We start from the raw sequence: 23,006 nt of genomic DNA on the forward strand, positions 1-23,006 counted from the left end.
TCAGTGGTTCTTCACCGGTTCTTTGGCATGACTGAGGGGCTATATAGCACTGCTACCATATACAGAACCTGTTAAACTCCTGTATGGTTCTTCAGTGGTTCTTTGGGGTGATTGAGGTGCTATATAGCAGCACTGCCGGACAAAGAACCTGTTAAGCCCCTTTAAAGGTTCTTTACAAGCCAAAGAACCACTGTTGGTGCTGTTTAGCACCGTTTTAGTTGAAGAAATACAGTGCAATATGGCACCTCTTATGGTTCTACATAACACTATTTGACAAAGGTGCTGTATAGCACCTTTAAAGATTTGATGCTATATAGCACCAAATGTGGTTCCCCTATGATTACGAGCCAAAAACCACTTTTAGTGCTATATAGTACCATTTGTTTTTTAGAGTGATGGATAGATAGACAGACAGACAGACAGACCAAGCACTAGATGCTGTTTGTTGGTTGTTTATGGTGAAGTTCAGAGTTGTGGCAGGCTGATCATCTGCTGACTCACATTCGCGTGCGATTGATGTCTGTTTGTGTGTTTTCTTAGAGATGCAGGTTTGTGTAGTTTCAGGAAGTAACGGTTATAACGACAGGAAGTCTTTACCCTCTTGCTCTTACTCCTGTCGCATTGTCATAAAGGAGATCAGGGTTTGCAGATTTAAACAAATGCAGATCTATAAAACCATGAAGCTGCAACATTCGCTGAGTTTCAGACTTGTGATTTGGATGATGAGAAACCAACAGAAATGGCTTCAGCCAATCACAGGCTGTTCTACCTCACCGACAGACAGTTTTGCATATAAACTGAAATGATGCAATACATTGTAGTTGGTTTTGATGAGCACCTGTGCAACTGAATCATTAAGAAAGTGCTTTTGTCCATAAAGGCAAATGAGTTCTGTGCAAATGAGAATCTGACAGTATCCATACAGCTAGTGTGTGATTGTGGAAATATAATATACATGCCATATAAATTAGTGTTATACCAGGAAGTTCATTTATTCATTTAACAAGAAAAAGGCTGTTTTATAATTGTACAAACATTCACCTTCAGCTCATGCTTAATGTGTCTTTTTGCTGACAAATCTTTAAAATGATTTTTGTAAAGTAAACATTAGAATAACTGATATTGTTATTAATATTTCAAGATGAACACTTACTGGACTGAAGCAACTTAGCTTTACTTTTTTTTTTTTTTTTTTTTGAAAAATCTGTGAATATCAAATGTGATCATCAGGCTTTTGAATAGCGTTTATTTGTTCATCTCTGTGTATTGCATTGCATAATGTGTTTTGATGTAGACATATTAGTGGAGATATGGAGTGACGACTGATATGTACTGTAATTATTGTGATGGTGGGCCCTGCAGTAAGTCATAGCCCCGGGGCCCAGTGAGGTCTTATGCCGGCCCTGTTTATATCATTTTATGCAAATACACACGTGGTTAGAATTGTTGGTACCCTTGGTAAATATGATCAAAAAAAGGCTGTGAAAATTAATCTGCATTGTTAATCTCTGCATTGTGATCTTTTATTTAAAAAATTCACAAATCTAACCTTTCATTGGAGAATAAGAATTTAAAATGGGGAAATATCATTATGAAATAAATGTTTTTCTCTAATACACATTGGCCACAATTAACGGCACCCTTTTATTTAATACTTTCTGAAACCTCCATTTGCCAGTTTAACAGCTCTAAAGTTTCTCCTATAATGCCTGATGAGGTTAGAGAACACCTGACAAGAGATCAGAGACCATTCCTTCATCCAGAATCACTCCAGACCCTTTAGATTCCCAGCTCCATGTTGGTGCTGCTTCTCTTCAGTTCACCACTCATGTTCTATAGGGTTCAGGTCAGAGGACTGGAATGGCCAGCAGAAGCTTGGCTTTGAGCTCAGTGACCCATTTTTATGTTGTTTTTGAGGTTTGTGTTTGGTTATTGTACGGTTGGAAGATCCAAACATGGCCCATTATTAGATTTCTAACAGAGTCAGTCACTTATTGATTTTTTATCTGTTGGTATTTGATAGAGTCCATGATGCCATGTGTCTAAACAAGATGTCCAGGACCTCCAGAAATATAGGACCACAACATCAAAAATACAGCAGTATATTTCATTGTACACATGGGGTACTTTTTATCCCTTTGTTCACCAAACCCATCTTGAGTGTTTGCTGCTAAAAAGCTAATTTTTTAGTTTAATCTGACCATAGAAGCCAGTCCCATTTGAAGTTCCAGTCGTGTCTGATAACTGAATATGCTGGAGTTTGTTTTTGGATGAGCGAGGAGAATTTTTCTTGAAACCCTCCCAAACAACATGTGGTGATGTAGGTGCTGTTTGACAATTTTTTTTTTTTTTTTTATTATTATTTTTTTAAAGGTTTTCTGACCCCGAGACTCAACCATTTTCTGCAATTCTCCAGCTGTGGTCCTTGGAGAGTCTTTAGCCACTCAAACTCTCCTCCTCACCGTGCATTAGGACGATATAGACACACGTCCTCTTCCAGGCAGTTTCATGACATTTTATGTTGATTGGAAATTCTTAATTATTGCCCTGATGGTGGAAATGGGAATTTTCACTGCTTTTCTTAAAGCCACTTCCTGCCAAACAGGAAGCCGTGGCTGGATAATTTCATGTTTATAACCCCCCTGGAGTGCTCAAAATACCAATATTTGTGTCCAACGTTTATTTGAGGAAAACATTTATTCCATAATGAGATTTTCCCCCATTTTCAATGAAAGGTTATATTTTTGTATTTGTTTTAAATAAAAGATCAAAAGGATTTATAATGCAGGTTTATTTTCAGAACCTTCTTTGATCATATTTACCAAGGATACCAACAGTTCTGACCACGTCTGTATCTGCTATACTGTTATAAAGAACTAATTGATTTACATTACAAGCATCAGAATTTCATCTCACTTTTTGTTTATATAAATATCAGCTCTCCACCAAATTGCATATTTGTGCTCAGTTTGTGTCTCTGAATAAAATTGAGGTGTGGTTTCTCCATATTCTCACTATATCAGACTATACAAGCCATAAAAGCCTGATGTCTTAAATACGATGCTCAATAAAAACATGCATTCAATGTGTCTAAAGGTAAACAGTTTCCTTTTAAAAATTAGACATACTATGATGTTGTGTCATATGTGAAGCTTTACAAGTTTCAGAGCTGAATGTCCTCACTATGTAGTGAAATATCATGACCAGTTAAAAAGCTTTTAAATGGTCCAGATCAGTGGTTCACATTCTTATTTATTTATTTTTTTACAACAAATTGGCCCCTCATTGTCCACAACAACATTTGATTCAAGGGCAGGTTTACAGATCAGGTTAGGAGAAAGAAAATATATTTAACCTGCTGGAAAACCAGTATAAGTCTATGAGATGAGCTCACTAACAGTGGGCTACGAGGTGTGTGTTTATGTGTGTCTCTCTGCCTGGTCAGTGGAATGTGCTCCGTTCGGGCTGAATGGATTAAATCAGGCTGCCAAACTTGCCGTGTGTGTGTGTGTGAATGGTATTTAAATAGGATGTGAGTCACTGGATTAGATTCTGTGGTTTAGACGCAGGTGCACAGATACATGTTTGTGTGCGTGTGATTTATTCTGTGGGTGTGCTAAGGTGTGAGTGTGTGTGGTTCAGTAATTAGTCAATCATGCAGTTTGACAATTACATTTCTGTTAAGTTCATAATGACACACATGAATATCTGTGAAGCTGCAACATGTGGGAGGTTTATGCGTGTTTGTGGCAGTTTGGTATGTGTGAGTGTGTTTTGTTTATTGCTTAAATCTTTGATGGTTTGCTGGTTACGAAATTGGCTCCATAATTAGCTAATTAAGAGACAGTCTCCTTTTAAATAAATTAAATAATTTTTATTAATCTTAAATTAATCTGCAGTTGTCATTGGTTATGTATATAGCTATTACAAAATATTTGCACGTCTCTGTGGCAGCAGTGAAATTCCCTTTGGCCTGCAATCTCTCATTAACAGACAGATTAATCTGTCTAATCCCTCTCACACACGCACACACACACAGACAGGTGTATTAGGTGGAGTGTGTGAACGTCTGTGATTCAGTCCAGTGTTTGGTGTGTCTGAAGAGTTTCGTTTGTGTTTGACTTACTGAATGTGATTCAAACTCTGATTAATGGAGCCAAGTGTGACCTTTGTGTTACTTGAGCACGCAACACACACACAGTTTGAATGGCTTTCTGTGCGGGTTTTAACCCAGCAGATTGTCTGTATTGATGAGACACACAGGCTTGCAAACGCATGCAGAATATTAAGTGTTTGTGTGTCAGTGCTGGTGAAGCTACTTTGAAACTGTATTTTAACAAAATACAAGCTTCTCATGAATTGAAGTAGTTAAACTAGAAACTATTATGGCTGCATGATCAATTAAGAAAAAACAAAACAAAACAAAATCCAGAAATGGCTTAGTGCAAATTTGGGTCATTTTCACATATAGTTGGAAACGCAGCTTGCACCAACAGTCTTCCCAAACTAAAAAAAGAGAAGTGCTTATCAACAAAAGAGAAGCTTAAAGGGCTCCCTGCAGTTTTCATCAGTATAAAAGAAATGTAAGAAATTAAGTCATAAATATTAGTATTGTAATTTTACAGTTGTACTGTAAAATAAAATTAGTATATTATTTTTCTTAAATACTTTTTATTTTAAAGTGAAATTGCAAAAGTTTATTAATAATTCTTATTTCTTTTACAAATTTTGCAACAATATTGTATGTAGTTGTAGTAGTAGTAGTAGTAAAAATAATAATAATAATAATAATCACCACCACTACTACTACTAGTAGTAGTAGTTATTAATAAATAGTTCTGAGGTAATATTAAATAAATATTAAATAATGATAAATAAATTACAATCGCCATCATTTGCTTGAATTCGTCATTCTAAACATGAACAATATTTCGTATTGTATTTATTTATATTTCTGGGTGGACTGTTCCTTTTAAGAGAGTGTTTTAGGTAATTGTAAGAGTTGAATGGAAAACAGTGACGAACAGCAAAATTTAACAAACTGCAATAATGACGTGAAATGACAAACACTGTTGAATCAATGAGTCTGTTTTTGAACTATTACGAAAATGAAGCGTCTGAATAAACTGTTTAAGGCAAACCTTCCAAACAAATTGATTTGTTGACTTTTAAATTGGATGCTGTGTTAGATTATTGCCTCAGATCGTTTATATGCACTACAGTTTGACATAGAAACAGTGTTGAATTTTGTTTTATCATGAAAATAAATTAAAAAACTTTCTTTAACCCCTTAACTGTCGCTCACAGTTTTGAACACAGACATGATAGTGCACTATCCAAACTTATTTTTTTATAATTCATGAATGAAACATTTTCCAACGTGATTTTGATGTACCATTTTCATGGTAATGCAATGTCTGATTTTAAAATGGGTTTCAAAGGATGAATTTTGAGATTTTAAGTTTTCAACTGATATATAATTTATGATTTCTAAAGCGTGATGGAGAAAAAGGTAAAAAAGAAGGCTTTCTGTGACAAAGGTCAGAACTCCTGTTATGATGTAGATTTTTCAGGTGCACTCTTGTCATAAATTAATCTATTACTTTTCCTACATAATTTTTTTACAAAAAAAGTCTTAGACCTTTCCAACGATATATAGTTTGTCATGATTAGATTAGGATTTAATTGTAAAATAGTGAAGTAAACGTAGGCGTCCCACAGGGTGGACGGTGACAGTTAAACTTTTTTTTTTTTTTGCCAAAAGATATTATAATATTCACCAGCTGAGATATTGTCACACTACTCACAGAAGTGGAACTCAAGTGTGGTCTGAACAACACTTCTCAACTGTGAATGTGAACAAACACAGGGCTTGTGTGTGCTTCTGTGACATTGTGCAACGTCTGATGCACTGAAAAAGCATAATATTTCTGTCCCCAATTGTCATTCAAATGAGTGCAAACACACACACATTTGATCATGTGTCAGTTTGCTTTTGCAGAAGCTCAAGGAACACCCTGAGTCTGAATGTTCTCAAAGGAAAAAAGACAAGTTTAAAAGTTGGATTTTTGTTTTGTGGTCTTGTAATATGGATTGGGATTGTTTGAGTTAAAGGGATCCCTTTGTTTTCATTGGTATTCATTACCACAATCTCTTTCCCACACACTTATGACTGTATGTCCCTGTTGGTCAGTGGTTGGTCATTATGTGGTCATTATTGAATTATATGCCTCTGACATCACTTCCTTTTCCTGTCACTGACAACAGGGGGAATTTTGTCTCATTTTCACTCTTATCAAATTGATCTAACTCATGTGCTCCTTTCATTTTTAGCATGGCTGAACCAGGATTATTATAGTTAACTAAAACAAAAACCATAAAAGATGTAATTAATAACCATAAACTGGGGGAAAAAAGAGAGAAAAAAAGACATTTTAAAAAATAAATCCCAAATAACTAATAAAAAACACAACAAAATTATATGGGAAAAAAAAAAAAAATTGAAATGGATAATATTAAATAAAGTAACTTTAAAACGTTAATAGAAACTATAACATCTCAATGATACTAAAATAACACTGCTTTAAAATTATATAATCACTGAATATAGATAGTTGTTCAAAAGCACGTTTGTGGGAAAATGTATATCCCCTCTTCTTAAAAATGCAACTATAAAGTAACTATACAATCAGGTCTAAAAATCTTAAAAGAAAATCTGTACTAAAAATATATATATTTTTTTATTTGATTTGTAGTTTTATCCTAACTATATTATAATAATAATAATATTATTATTTATTTATTTTTTGGTGTGTATTATTTTAATACCATAGAGATAGTGCTATAGTTTTTATTAATATTTTGAATGAGTTATTATATTGTTTTCTGTTTTCATTTTAAATTTAGGTTATTTTTAAAGTAATTTTTGTGTTTTGGGATTTTTAATTTAATTCTTGTTCCAGTTATTTTAGCACATTAATTTAAACTAACTTTAGTTTTTATTTCAATTAAGTTTCAGTTTTTGTTTGTTTCCTCGAAGTAACAGCAATGTTTTAATAGTTTTTGTTTCAGTTAACTATAATAACCTGGGTGTTTTTTGTTTGTTTGTTTGTTTTTGAGTGATGAATCCAAAAAAAGAAAAAGGGGGGGGTGGGGGAAAGTCCCATTGCTCTGGGATGTGCAGCCTTCATGTTTCATTGTTGAATTCATCACGTTTGTTGTCCTGGTAACCTCATTAAGAGCCTCCCAAACAGGGTTGCTGGGTTCTGGTGGGCATCTTGGGGTGACAGGAAATATTGTTTGTTTGGGTTTTGAAGGAATCGGTTTGTGCTATTGTATAAATGAAAGGTCTTGAATGAGGTCCTGTCATCAGAAGCTCCTCGCCGAGGGTCAAGTCCATTGTCAGTGTGTGTAGCAGGTGCTTATTCACGCGTGTAACTGTTCCTCTGCGTCCAGCCAAGCGTTATCACAGAAAGCACGTGACTGAGCAGAGGAAGCAGACTAATTTAGCTTAAAGGACTTCCTTTTGACATGTCTAGTCACTCAAACTGTTAGGCTACTGTACATTTATTCTGAAGTGTCAGTCGGTCTTGTTCTTTTATTAGTGTTGTGTTTCTTCTCATCATTCTCTGCAGTGCGTCTGACTGACCGACTGCTGGATGATGGTGAACTTTAAGGGTGAATCTGATGTGTCAAGGGCATACTTAAAGCTTTCTATAGATATATTTATCATGTCTGTGAGGCATGTATTAACTAAGTTTTGGTTCATTTTTGTGAAGCGCTCCTGTTGAAGACGAGACTGCAGAAAGCGCATTGTTTTCTTTATTTTATAAAAGCACAACCTTTTGTTGATATTGTGAGTGCACACAAATAAAAGTAGACCCTTTACAGTTCCGAATGATGTATTACTCTTACTTTTATGAGCAAAAATTATTTTAAGTTGTTTCCATTGAAAAAAATGCAATTGATTGCGCTGGTGCCTCCATGTCCTGTGCTTTAGCTTCCACTCTCCGCACAAACTATTGGATGCAGCGCACATTTATCTAGGTTTAATGTTTAAACATTGTTATATGCTTGAACTGTTTCAGTATATCTATAGATTTTATTTTATGCAAGTGGTGATGATTTGAGAAAGCTAAATTCATCAAATATAAGCTATGAGCAGCCTGACGGTCTGCCGCTGGCCGCTTGGTCATTATTTTAAGAAAGAAAAAATGTATTTAATGAACAAAAAATGCTCCAAACGTTTTTCTAAATAAACTTAATAAAAAAACTAAACTAAACTATAATCACTTTGCCATTACAAAAAAGGGGGGAAAGACTGGCTCGGGCCGGTAATTCTGATAAGCTGTTGGACACGAGCAGGGCTAGTGCCTAAATTTGAGACCTGTGCATTATTTTATTACTATGTGACATAATTTATTCTTTACAAATGCATTTCTCCCTGAAATTTCATTATTGTAATGTAAAATTGTAGTAGTATTTGGCTTTTACAGTAACAACAATATTAATATCATAAGCAAATACACTACTGCCCAAAAGTTTGGGGTTCAGTAGGAGATTTTGATATATATATATTTTATTTATTTTTTTAAAGAAATTAATGCTTTTATTCATCAAAAGCCACATTAAATTGATCAAAAGTGACAGTAAATACAAATTTATTTCTATTTCAAATAAATCCTGTTATTTTAAACTTTCTGTTCATCAAAGGATCCTAAAAATATAAAAGTATCATGGTTTCAACAAAAAATGAAGCAGCATAACTGCAAATCGGCACATTTGGATCACGTGACGCTGAAGACTGGAGTAATGATGCTGAAAATTCAGCTTTGATCACAGGAATAAATGACATTTTACAAAATATTTTGCAAAAGAAAAGTTATTTTAAATTGTGATATTTCACAATATGACTTATTTTTGTATGTATTTTTGATCAAGTAAATGCAGCCTTGGTGAGCATTAGAGAAATCTTACTGACACCAAATAAAATTTCTTCATACAATTAAATGTTTGTTTGTTTGTTTGTTTGATTGAGTTGTACTGCAGTGTAGAGAAACATGGGCATGATTTTGTGGCATTCACTGTATTTTTGAGTTTATAAGATCAGTAACATCAGACTAGGACTGTTATATTCATGGACAAATTCAACTTTCTGACCTATTAATATTAAATTATATTATCCTGCTGTTTTGTTCCCTATATAGACTGAAACAATGCTCTGCTAGTGTGTGTGTGTGTGTGTGCTCTTAATGCAGCTTTTGCATGTGTGTCTTTCTTTGTGACACTTCCTGTGAGCACTTTGTGCAGGAAGTGGCTTGTCACACTTTAACGGGCGTGTCTGGTAGGGCCCAAATTATGACATCATTTCAACACACACACACACACACCCAAGCTTCAGTTGGCAAACCGAAATGGACATTTGTCTCCATGGAAACCAAGCAGATAGAAATTATACACACACATACACACAAGAATGCTCATATCTGTGTCTATTTTTAGAAGGGAATGGGAAATGCAGGTGCTTTCAGACACAAACACACTTACTTGTATAACCTGTATAAATCTGCATGTATGTGTATTTGGGTGATTCGTTTACATTAATCTAATGCATGAGGTCATATTAAGATGACACTGATGAATGTTCTGGGTCCATATGTAAAGTGTGTCTAAAGATTTTTAAAACCGTGGAAAGAATTCTATTCTATTCTATTGCAGATTTTTCAGTACTTGATATTTTGTATCATGCAGTTCCATGTTCTCACCTTGTGTGTGTTTATATTGAGTGTGTGGGTGTGTCTTGGTGATTTTGTGGGTGTAGCTGTAAAGAATTAACTTTTTGAGTTTGAGTGTGTTTCCGAGTAATTGAGACAGTCGATCATATTTTTAAAGCATGTGTCATAGTTTACATGCACACGCACAGACATTATTGTACATGTTACTTTCATTATTTTTAATTTAATTTAATTTATTTATTTTATTTAATAATTTTTAATGTATTTGTATATATATATTTTTATGTTATGTTGTTTTATTTTATTGGCATGACAAAACCACTTTGGCAGTATCAGTGTTTCCAGTAGATGTTTACAGTGGGAAATAGTGAAAATGAAAACAATGAAATGAAAAGTGAAATAAAAATAGCAATTGCCATTGCAATTTGCAAGTTCCATTTAAAAATAAAAATTCTAGAAAAATTATATATATATATATATATATATATATATATATATATATATATACATACATACATACATACATACATACATACATACATACATACATACATACATACATACATACATACATACATACATACATACATACATACACACACACACGCCGCACACACACACACACACAGGGTACAATGGGGCTAAAGCACCCCGGGGTAAACGACGGCTTTGATATTATTTTCCTCTAAACCACTAGATGGCACAAAAACGTGGCGTAGCACTTTCCAAAACATCCGCTTTTCAGGATGCATGTGCATATTTATCTGATCTTTGACGCGATCACACGCAGCAGCGTAAAGTTGATTCTGTGCTTACTTGATCTGCAATATTTGACTGGAACGATAAAAATGACGGTTATTTTCGTCTGTGTTACTATTCAACTGTATGTTGTATGGTTACCAATGTTTATAGGAAGCGCATTAATATAGAACGTGATTAAACTGACCTGGAACTACCTGTGCAGTTCAACGAATTTAATCAACACCTGCCAGCCAATCAGAATAGAGTATTCAGACAGACCATGGCATAAATCAGAGATAATCATCATGTTTAGAATGAAACCATCATATCATCTTATAAAATATCACTTGTTGTTACTATACTGTAAATCTATATTCAATTATTATGAGATCAATGCTTCAAGAAAGCAATCCTTCAATGCTTTCAGTATCTTTACTTTTTAAAAAGATTTTGTTTCTGTATTTTAAAAAATATATTTTTTTTATATTAACATTTTAATGACAGTATATTTATTGAACAAAATAAGCAGAAAATAGTACAAACTTTGCTAAAGTGATTGTTTTGAACAAGTATTAGCCTACATTATTAAAAAGAAAAAACATTATTTTAGCTGAATTATCAATACCGTGTGCCTTTTACCCCTTGCCACCTCATACATTTATAAGATTTTTAAACAAAATAAACGACTTTGTATGATTTATTTTCACACACAATCTGTTGCTCCATTAATGTTCAATACAAGCATATATATATATTTTTTTCTGCAATTATGCATTTTAGTGCAGGGAATAGCACAATTTTTTTCTTAAGGTGTGCCTTTAGTCCCATTGTACCCTTTATCTGTAGTACATAATAAAATAACTGAGAAATAATCTATTAAAGGAATAAAGTATTTCAACTGATATTTAGTGATATTTTGATATTTCTTCTTCTCTCTGTGGCGATATGTATACATGAAATACTCATACATGTGACAATGTTATCTGCATTTCTGTGGCACAGATCATGTGATCCCTGCTAGTTTTGTTTTGTGAGGTCAAAGGTCATGTCTTATCACTTTCCATGTTCTCACTCTCAGATTCTCAAGCAAGGTGGAGAATCTGCATTGTTTTGATTGGTCACCATAGAAACGCCTGTTTATAAGCAGGTGACTGTTGATTTCCTGGGAAGAGGAAGTGATGTGCTGATGTTTATTTGCTGAGCTGCTCTGCCCTCATGTGGCAGGATTATGCTTGTGTAATATTGAGAATTTTTTTTTTTCTCTCCAAGTAGTGGAGCCCTACCATGTAATCTCCATGTAACAGCAGCAGTTTCTAGTTTTTAGAAAATGTGAAATGAAAATGTCTTTGGTTAAAAAATTTGAATTTATTTATTAATTTTTGTCTCAAATTCAGTAATATAGAAATTCTGTTGCAATAATATAGTTTTGAAGTAGATTATGATTAGTTTATGGCCCAGGATGCCTTTTCTTTTCTATTTCTTTTCCCTACTCGTTCTTTTCCACCCTTTTTCCTCTCTCTCTCTCTCTCTCTCTGACTGTTTTGTTGTCTTTCTCTGTATTTAGTGTTGATTTTTCTCTTTGCTGCTCCCTGTACAGACTCTCAAACGGCTGATTCCTGATGAGGTAGGTGCACACGCGTGTGTTCTGTGTGCTTTAACACTCTTCCCCGTCTCTCTGTCACTCCACTGATATCATCACCGGCCACTCTCCCCATGACCTTTAACCCTTCACCTCGCACCATGTGTCTGTAGCGCACACTTTGCCTCGCATCCGCCGTCACCCGTCGGATCACGGCTGACCTCAGATCAGTGTTTGTGTGTGTCTCAAAAACTGATCTGACGTCAGCGTTCAGTGACTCTCACACACACTCACTCCTGTCACAGCCAGAGGAAGCGTGTGACGTCACTCATGCATGGATCACGCTCACATGTGTGTCACGGGGTAAAAATTTAAACTTTGCCGAGATGCATCTTGCTAAATGTCTGTGGATTCGTATTTGTTAATCAGAATCATACACAAAAGATTCATACAATAAGAGAACAGCTGCTAAGAATATAATTAAGACGCGTGTATAATGCTTCAAGAATATGGTTTTAAATGTTTTTTTCTTCAATTTTTTTATTTTTCTTTTTTTCTTTTTTTTTACTTTTCCAATATTGACCCAGTCAGATAAATACAAATATCAGAATTTATTAACTAACAAATTAATTAACTTATTTTATTTACTTGCTTGCTTGCTGCTTGTTGTTGTTGGTATTTATTTATTTATTTTTATTTTTTTTTTTAAGTAAAAAAAAAAAAAACATTATTTACCCAGATTCAAATGTATTCAAATTGGTTATTTGGATCAACAATATTTTGCAGATCTGTTAATTTGAGATTTTCTTTTAAATAAATATGAATATGTTATGGTAAATATTTTTGAATACATTAACTTAAATATGAATTAAAAAAAAAATCATATTTAATCAACGTCAATCAATCAAAAAAAAAAAAATATGCCAATCAATCAATGTTTTTTTTTTTTTATTTAAAAAGTGTCATGGTCATCCAAACAGTTTGTAAATCAAGCTGTTTTTTTTAAAAGGATGAGGTTATCATAGGAAGATAGATAGATAGATAGATAGATAGATAGATAGATAGATTGATTTGTCTTTTCTACCATAATTTTTTTTTTTTTCAAGACTCTCTGATACTTTGTTTACTTTTTGCATAAAAAAAAAACAGGCAAAATAGTATAGATTTATGCTGTCAGCCTTTATGATCAGCTATAATAAAGATATTTAAGATTATTGACCAGATGTTCTATATCAGTTGTGTAAAGCAGCTTCTGTTTTTTGTTTTGTATTGAATGTGATGGAGGATGTGTGTGTAAGTATCTCAGATGTTTCTGCTGCTTTACTCTTGTCTCGACTTGAAAAGGTTCCTCAGAGGAGCCGTATTTCAGGATTGTTCTGGAATTTCCTTAAATGCCTTTTGTTCTTGTTGATTGACAGACTTGATAAGCTAAAAATATAAAGAGAATTAAAATTGAGATGATATCAGTTTATTGTTCCCAGCAGAGCATGTTCTGTCAATTAAACTGTTTCTGTGTTCAGAATGAAATACTAGCGTACTATTTACTGCACAGTGTGCACTGCAAATGGAAGGTCAGATTTGCATTGTGGGATTTAATGAGTTCTTGTTATATTCTACGTCTTTGTCAAAGCATGCTAAAAACTCATAAACTGTGCATGTAGGATGTTAGTATGCCATTCTGAACATGTGGTGACTAAGACAGAGTATAAAATCCTCCTGTGTTTTTGCTGTGTTCTGAGCATTGACCTTTGACCTTTAACCCTGTGTCAGCTGGAGCGCTTCACCAGCATGCGGACGAAGAAGGAGAAGTCAGTCACGCTGGGAAACAGACACTCGTCAGCTGCCCAGTATGAAGTGCCGTCCCAGAGTGCTTCGCTGAACGAGCTGCCGGACGAGTCTGTGCTTGAGCTGTTTGAGCAGATGCTGGTGAGTGTGTGTGTGTGTGAGAGACCTTAACCTGTCAAAATGTCCATAAACCTCATTTTGGACACATTCTCAGCTGTAAAACCGGTAAATAAAGATTGTTTGCAGCTGTAAAAATTCAGAAAGTTTTCTGTAAAGCCCCGTTCACACCAAGAACGATAACTATAAAGATAACGATATTAGCGTCCACGCCAGCGGACGATATCGTCTGTTTATTCTAAGCGCACGCTCATCTGCTGCTTTAAATTCTCGAGCTCGTTATAGCAGGATGGATTCTGATTGGGTGTCATTATCATTCATCAGCTGGAAAAATCGTTCTGAAAGTGATTCCAATGATATTGTTTTCCTGTGCCTTTATCTTTATAGATGTGGTGTGGACTCTGCTATTTTTTTAATATTGAGAACGATTTTTAGAACTATATATTTATAGTTACTGTTCTTGGTGTGAACGGGCCTTTAAGCTTATGGCTTGGATTAAGTTATAGTATTTATAATTAGCTGTATAAAAAAGATATATAAAAACAATAAAAGTCTATGCAGTATTCCAATTTAGCCAAGTAAACGTGTTTGCATGTGTTTAAAACATTGCTGTTTTTATTTCTGACCCATTTGAGTGTGTCTTTGTTTGTTTGCCTGGTTTAAAGTATACGTAACAGTTATTTGGGTCAATGATTTTTGGATTTTTAGCATATCTAATTTCTGAAAAAGAAAAAAAGAAAACATACATAAATTACAAAAAAAAAAAAAAAAAAAAATAGAATATCCCAAAAAATATATTCATGATAAGCGGTAAGCACACTTTTTGGTAGAACTTGTTAATTTATAAAACTTTAAAACTTTTATTTATATATATATATATATATAAAATATTTATTTTGTACCACAGTACACTTTCATTGTATAAAATTAATAATCTTAAAAAGAAAAAAGAAATTAACACAGTTTAGTTGGATCTATTCATTTATTAAAAAACAAAAAGTAATATGAATTAAAAACAAACAATCAATAATTTCATACTAATAGTAAATTCATTTAAAAATATTAATTTATGAATTCATAATTCATGATAAACAACACACTAATTTTGTGGGATATTTTAAACATGAAAACCATAAAACTAATGGTATTAAAAACAATATTTAATATAAATGTAGTAAAATAAATAATATTTTTCATGATAAAAATGAATGATTTTTAAAAATGATTAAATTCATATTCATGATAAACACCCTTTTTGTTTGGATGTATTAATTTATTTAAAATAAAATAACAAAAAATTAAATGGTAATATGAATTAAAAGCAATATTTTCCCTTTGTTTTCCTTTACAAAATCTTTTCTCTCTGTCTGTAGGTGGATATGAATCTGAATGAGGAGAAGCAGAAGCCGCTGAGGCAGAAGGATATCGCCATCAAGAGAGAGATGGTGTCTCAGTACCTGCACACCTCCACTGCTGTAAGAACACACAACACCTGTCCGTCTGTCTGTCTGTCAGAGTTTAGTTTGAACTGACTGAATCAACACATCTGCTCTAAACACACACATCTGAATCTGAATCCATCAGTGAGTCTCAGAGGTGCTGAACATGATCAGGTGCTCTTCCTGTGGCGGTTTCATGCTCTTCCTGTCACACTCACAGGATGTGGTTCAGATTTCTCTACAGATGTCAGAGAGGACACGGCTGCTCTGGATCAGAATCTGCTTTCTTAGGGCTGCCACAGGACTAGTTTTACTAGGATACAGTTTATTTAATCTTTTCTTCTGTGCAATATTGACCCAGTCAGGCCAGTTTCATTTGAATTAGAAATATGATATTTGAAGTAGAAATATGAAATCCACTATAAATGTGTGTGTTTGTGTTCAAACAGTAGTGTCTAGGGTTGCAAAAAGTTGGAAAGTTTCCGGGATTTTTTGGAATCTTCCTGGGATTTTTGGAAAGTTCCCAGAAATTTACCGGACATTTTCCACCCCTTTGCAACCCGAGTAGTGTAAATTGTCCTTATTTTGAAATGGGAATAGTAATACTTTTATTCAAAGTGGCAGTAAAAACATAAAAGTTACAAAACATTTCTATTTCAAAGAAATGCTGTTCCTTTTGAACTTTCAATCCTGAAAGTACTGGGAAAAATGTCAGTTTTTACAAAAATCTGAAGCAGCACAACTGTTTGACACTTGAGCAGCAAATTGAAATATCAGAACGATTTCTGAAGGATTGTGTGAAAATTCAGCTTTGCATTTAATTTTTGATTAAATAAATGCAGACTTTTGTGAGCAGAGGAGACTTCTTTTAATAGCATTAAAAATAGCATAAAAGCATTCGATTTCGCTTGTTTTTCTGAAAAAAAGCTAAAACAGATGAAAACTTCTGCTTAATGCATGCCATGTGAAGGTTTAATCGGCAGCATCAATGTGCAGTATGAGGCTTCGTCTCATCATTACAGGCGGGTGACCTGGTCCTCCTGTAAACTCATTTGACCCTCTGTGTGTTTTAGGGTAAGAGTCAGAAGGAGAGCTCCAAGTCAGCGCTGATATACATCCAGGAGCTGAAGACCGATCTGAGAGACTCACAGTTACTGAGCTGCTTGGAGTCACTGCGTGTGTCATTAAACAACAACCCCGTCAGGTATACACACACACACACACACACACACACGCTTACAGTGAAGTGTTGCTATGTGTCTGATATCAGCTGATCATTGTGTACCGTTGTGTGTTTCAGTTGGGTCCAGACGTTTGGAGCTGAGGGTTTGGCTTTGCTTCTGGCATTCCTCAAGAAACTTCAAGACGAGAGAGAAGAACCTTTGTATGACATAAATACAGTATAACACACACACACACGCGTTCATTTTCCACATGTATCTTACATGAGTGATTCTGTATTGAGGGAAAGTTTTGACTACTTTTACAATATTCCAATATTTCATTCAACAAAATATGAAACAATATTTCATTCACATTTAGAGCTATAATATAATCTTAAAATGCCATTGTAATTATAGTCATGACTAAAGGGTTCAGTTAGACACGTAACCCTGTAAATCCTGAAATAATAGTCAGAAATATCTTATTGTTTTTTTTTTTAATTAAACGGTTTATTGAACCTTTAGACAAAATATTAAAACAAATCTTAAAAAAAAAATGCATAGGTGTTGAGTATCTTATTTGACACATCAGGCATTTATGACTCTTATAGTCTGATATAGTGAGAATATGGAGGACAAACAGCTCAGTTTTATTCAGAGACACAAACTGAGCAATAATATGCAATTTAGAGCAACGCGGATATTTGTATGGACAAAACGTATAAAATTCTGATTGTAATAATGTAAATTAGTGAGATCTTTATAACAGTATAGCAGATGCTTACATAAAATGATATAAATATCCGTCCATATCTCCAATAATGTCTTATGATGATATTTAAATGCTTAGTTTGATGATCATAACATATAATGCAAGACAATATAATGATGATTCAAAAGCCTGATGGTCACATTTTTGGATAATCAGGTAAAGTTGCAACAGCAAAGTTTTGATCATGTTGACCATTTTTGAGGCTTTATAAATGTGCTCATTATATATATATATATATATAATACAGTAGGATTTACAGGGTTAGTATTTTTATACTAATATATTATGTTTATGTATTGGCCAATTAGCATCCAGGATCACAACAATCCATGTTATAATATGCAAATGATTTTGAAATCCACCTCAAGCACATGGTGATGTGATTTGTCTCTCTCACTCTCTCTCTGTGTTTCACAGGAATGCTGGGATTGGTGTAAAATGTCAGCATGAGATCATTCGATGTCTCAAAGCATTCATGAACAACAAGGTCAGAGCAGATCTGAGCTCATACTGTAATATTGACTGTGGGAACTGTTATTAATGTCTGTCTGTCTCTCTCAGCACGGTCTTAAAGCCATGCTGACGTCAGAAGAAGGAATCCCTCTCCTCGTCCGAGCCATCAATCCAAACGTCCCGCACATGATGGTGGATGTAGTCAAACTGCTGTCTGCCATCTGTATCCTCGAGCATCCAGGAAACACGTGAGTGTGAAGCTGAAAGCAGAAGCTTGTGTTCATATACTCAACAGTGTATTCAAATGGCATTTCAATAGCCATACAATCTCATCAAGTGCCAATTAGACGCCCAAGAACAGAAATCATGTTTACCTGAGGACGTTACCATAGTAACAGTCCTGTGGGACCAATAAAAACATTTATACTGTCACCATTCACCACTGTTTATCACTATTTACTTAAGTGTTTTGTTTAAAAATTATATGTGTTATTTATTATATATTTGTGTATATTTAATTGTGTGTATATATATGTATATGTGTGTATATATAATATAAAAAAAATTGTATTTGAAGTAAAGCTAAAATAAAATACAAATATTAGATGAAAAACATGAAAATACTGAGTAAACTGAAATAAATTTATTAATTTAATAATAAATATATATTAATAAAGTGCTACAATCACGGAAATAAATTAAGCTATAGAGAAATTAAAAATTACAAACTCACACACAAAAGTGACAAACTAAAATGAAAATTAAAACTAGAAATATAAAAATATATTAAAAACATATATAAACATAAAGCTCATTCAAAATTTAAATACTATAACATAATTTATGTAACAACCCTAAGTAGACATTAAGTCATTACACAATGTAACAAAAATTGTAATAACAGATTAGCTTGTATAAGTTGTCTATATATATATATATATATATATATATATATATATATATATATATATATATATATATATATATATATATATATATATATATATATATATATATATATATATATATATATATATATATATATATATTTCATGAACACTGTTAAATGTATAAAAAGTCATGTGATTTTGATATTCATAATGTCAAACTTAATAAAAAAATACAAATATTTTATTTTATTAAAAATAAATTATATACAAAAGTAATGTGTTTTTGATATTCAGAATGTCAAACTTAATAAAGAAATATTAAAAATAAAAGCAAAAACTTTTATTAAAAATTTGTTTCACGGTGTTTACTAAAAACCTTCCCACAGCTCTCAAATATCATTCTGACTTGCATTCATTTGAAAACATGCCATTAATTGGTCACCAAAGATGAGCAATCATTTCACATATGTTTAAAAATAATAAAAATACACAAAAAGTGAGATTTTTCTAGAGCAGAGAGGGAAGGTTTGAAGATGCTGTGGCTTGGATTGTGCAAGACTAACCTCAACAGATTATGCTTGAAATGATCCACAGAGTCATTTTAAAAGTGTAAGGTGATGGACTGTGTGTGTGTGTGTGTTTCAGTCATGAGCGAGTTCTGGAGTGCATCACTGAGCAGGCTGAAGAGCAGGAGATCGAGAGGTTCCAGCCGCTGTTGTCCGGCATGCATAAAAACTCCATCACGCTCAAGGTAAAACACTCGCACGTCACGCTCCTGAACACAGGCTGCTGACGTGATGTCATTTCACTGATGTGTGTGTGTGTGTGTGTGTGTGTGTGTGTGTGTGTGTGTGTGTGTAGGCCGGCTGTATGCAGCTGATCAACGCTCTCATCAGTCGAGTGGAGGAGCTGGACTTCAGGATCCACCTGAGATCAGAGCTCATGAGACTGGGACTCAAAGACAGGCTGAAGGTACAAACACACAAAACACATGAAACACAGCCCACCAAAAACTGACATGCGCTTTGAATGCTACTCTAGTTAAAAATTAATAGCAATATTATATTTTATAAAATATCGCAAGGACTTTAAATGATGTGTTTGCATTACTGTAATTATAATTTTTATATTGTTGCAAAAGGAAATCAACTGAATCAATGAATTGGCTTTGTAGAATAAATCAGATGACCAGTGTTATTTTAGGATCATTGAGATATTATAGTTTTTATTAATATTTTGAATTAGTTTTTAAATATCTCTTCACTTTTAATTTTAGCTAATGTTTCAGTAATTTTGTCATTTTTAGTATTTTTTTAATTTTTTAAATATGTCTTTTAATCATTTTTATTTCAGTTTTAACTTCAGTTATTTAGTTCATAAATTTAAACTCATTTAAAATGAGAAATGTTGTCTTGGCAGCTAGGTGGAAAAAGGTTTTTATATATACTTTTTATTGTGGTTAATGTTCATTTTGTTTATATATATATATATATATATATATATATATATATATATATATATATATATATATATATATATATATATCATTAACATAGAACTAATACCTTATATATAATTTTTTTTTTTTTTTTTAAAGGTATTAGTTCTATGTTAATGATAATAACCAATAATAATTTGATGAAGTGTTTTATGTCTCAGCTCTTGTCAGGGATGTTATAGTGAACTGCAACTAAAATTAAAACCATTAAAATAAATAAATTAAATAAGTACATGCATATCAACAGAAATAAAATATGTAAGAAACTTATTTAATTTTAGCTAGTTTCTAATGCAACATTTCTCATTTAATTTAGTTTATCTTGTTGTAATAAAACAATTAAAACTGAAATAATTTTAACTATATGAACTTAAAGCTTATAAAAATGACAAGTTACTAAAACATTGAAATTTAAAATGAGAACGGAAAAATATAAAAATTTAAAATACTAATAGAAATTATATTAGTATCTCAAATATACTGAAATAATCTTGTGCATGTGCAATACAATATGATCAGCAGTCATTTAGTGTTTTTCACTTGAAGTTCATCACAACTTGTTACTGTCTAACTCATCACTAATCTATATAATGGCACAATTAATTTCAGTTTCACTAGATTCTGTTTGTGTGTGTGTGTGTGTGTGTAGGAGGTGAGGTCGATAGAGAACGAGGAGCTGAAGGTTCAGCTGCAAGTGTTTGAAGAACAAGCTGATGAAGACTCTGAAGATCTTCGCTCCCGGTTGGACGACGTCCGTCTTGAGATGGAATATCCTTTACTGCTGACTTGAATCTGTCTCAGACACTTTTGAAGAGCTTTGCATTCAGTGCTGGGCTTTGTAGATGTATTATTTACGTTGTAGATTTAATATTTGTATTGGATCTGATTGTAGTTCAGAAACTGGCCACCAGGTGTCTCAAAAGTGCAGAATCATTATTATAAGCTGAGGTGATCCTTCAGCTCATTCAGTATTTTACACTCTATAGAGGATCATATCATAAAATCGTTTTGCCTTACTCTTTTTCCCATTTGTAGGCATTTCAGAAGTAATTTGCATTTTAGAAGGCACAGTAGCAAAATAAAATAAACAAAACAGTCTTGTTTTATTGTCAGTGAGGAAATGGAAATCTAAGTTATGACTGGTTTTGTGCAAGAAGCCTCAATTAATATTGGAAGTGGGCTATAAATACAAAATATACTGAGATGCAGAATAAATAGCCTTTTTTGAATAGATTTTTCAATCTGATTTTTCAGGTTTTGTCCACCAGGTGGCATCGGAAAGTCTAGGCTGGGTCTTGTGTGTTTTTGTCATTAGTAAAAGATGAACAGCAAAAAAAATAATAATAATAAAAACTTAATCTAAGTTTTAGATTGTCAAATGATTTTAGTACTTGAGGCTTTCTGAGACTTAAGTTAATACCCCAGAGAACATTTCTAATTTTCATTGATACATTTTTTCATCAAATATTTTATGTCAGCATTGTCTATTTGGATTTTATTTTTATTTTTTCTTAAATATGTTTTAGTTGCCAATAATAAGAACACTGGACAGATGTATTTTCATTTATGGAAGGTAAACCACAACAGATGTTTTTCTTTAACTGTGTTGTCACTGATGTGACTGAAGTCTTCCAGATCTTGATGAACACAGTGAAGGACTCTAAAGCAGAACCTCTCTTCCTGTCTCTGATGCAGCACCTGCTACTGGTGCGAAACGACTACATGGCCAGGTACGAGCACTCCCCTTCACCCTGCGGTGACCTTTAACCCTGTCGGAAAACTTCACAAGTCACAATTGAATTTTGAGCCAGCTGATGTGTGCTATATTGATAAAACTGTGGCTGACAACTTGACATGCATATACAAGCGTGAGCTTGAGAGGTTATTTGACTGTCAATCACTGATGTTACAGCTGTCAACTGCTCTCAGCTTATGAAGAATGGCAGAAAGTGATGTTATTATGTGCTTGCAGAGCAAGAAAAACACCTGTCAAAACTTTGGACAGGTGAAGGAAGGAAAGAAAAAAACCTGAATTGAATAAAAAAAAAAAAAAAAGATCAACCAGACAGAATGCACAGGGGTCAAACGCAATACAGAAGTCCAGTGTGCTCCCTATCTGTCTACATAGGCAACATAATAAATGAAAGGAATATAATGAACGCTTTTATCTCTTCATTAACTATATTAGATGATACTTTTACTGTTCTCAGGGATTGCCTTCCTCTGAAGGATGAATTTAATTAAAGCAAGGCATCTTGGAAGGTTGTGTAATTCTACTCTTTACTGATTCCAGCAGCCTTTAAGTGGCCAGCGATGACTTGACTTGCTGTAGGCGGGTCACTAGGTTGTGGAACAGAGCTAATGTCTTTATTTAGGTTAACTGTCGCTGTGGTTATGAGTGTAACCGAGTTAGAGAAGAGGAGTGATTTTGGTGTCCCGTCTGTGCAGACATTATTGGATCTGTTCCCATTGTGTGTATGTGACAATTTAAGAGTCACATCTCATTGCAAATACAGTGAATCCCAAACACTGACCAGGAATTATTTAAAGCGATAGCTCACCCAAAAATAAATGTTATTTATATGCTATTATAGTGTTGATTTCGATTTTAGTTTTCTGTTTTTATATTTCCATTTGAAATTTTAAATATGAATTTTATGTGATTTGGTCATTTTTATTCATTTTAAAAATATTTATATTTAGCTTTCATTTATTATAATTCAGTTTTAGCAATTTTAGTACTTCATTTTCAACTTACTTCAGTCAGGTAACATTTCAGATTTTATATTTTATTTTATTGAGTGAAAATGATTTTCAGTAGTTTTAGTTCTGGTT

At 33.3% G+C, this 23,006-nt stretch overlaps 1 protein-coding gene across 2 annotated transcripts in view; it reads left to right on the forward strand.

The window, feature by feature from the left end:
• LOC131552854 (protein diaphanous homolog 1) overlaps positions 1-23,006 on the forward strand; it is a 114,197-nt gene that overhangs the window by 10,627 nt on the left and 80,564 nt on the right. Inside the window, exons 2-12 of one of the 2 annotated variants that reach the window (XM_058796986.1) lie at positions 12,073-12,099; positions 13,825-13,980; positions 15,330-15,431; positions 16,469-16,599; positions 16,696-16,779; positions 17,748-17,817; positions 17,892-18,031; positions 19,319-19,424; positions 19,535-19,645; positions 20,821-20,939; positions 21,785-21,901. In XM_058796986.1, the coding sequence (XP_058652969.1) occupies positions 12,073-12,099; positions 13,825-13,980; positions 15,330-15,431; positions 16,469-16,599; positions 16,696-16,779; positions 17,748-17,817; positions 17,892-18,031; positions 19,319-19,424; positions 19,535-19,645; positions 20,821-20,939; positions 21,785-21,901 (1,163 nt within the window). The remainder of the gene's footprint in view (positions 1-12,072; positions 12,100-13,824; positions 13,981-15,329; positions 15,432-16,468; positions 16,600-16,695; positions 16,780-17,747; positions 17,818-17,891; positions 18,032-19,318; positions 19,425-19,534; positions 19,646-20,820; positions 20,940-21,784; positions 21,902-23,006) is intronic. The other variant, XM_058796987.1, reaches the window with a different exon arrangement.

Source organism: Onychostoma macrolepis, chromosome 14 (assembly GCF_012432095.1).
Source record: "Onychostoma macrolepis isolate SWU-2019 chromosome 14, ASM1243209v1, whole genome shotgun sequence".
In the NCBI taxonomy this organism is placed as follows: Eukaryota; Metazoa; Chordata; class Actinopteri; order Cypriniformes; family Cyprinidae; genus Onychostoma; species Onychostoma macrolepis.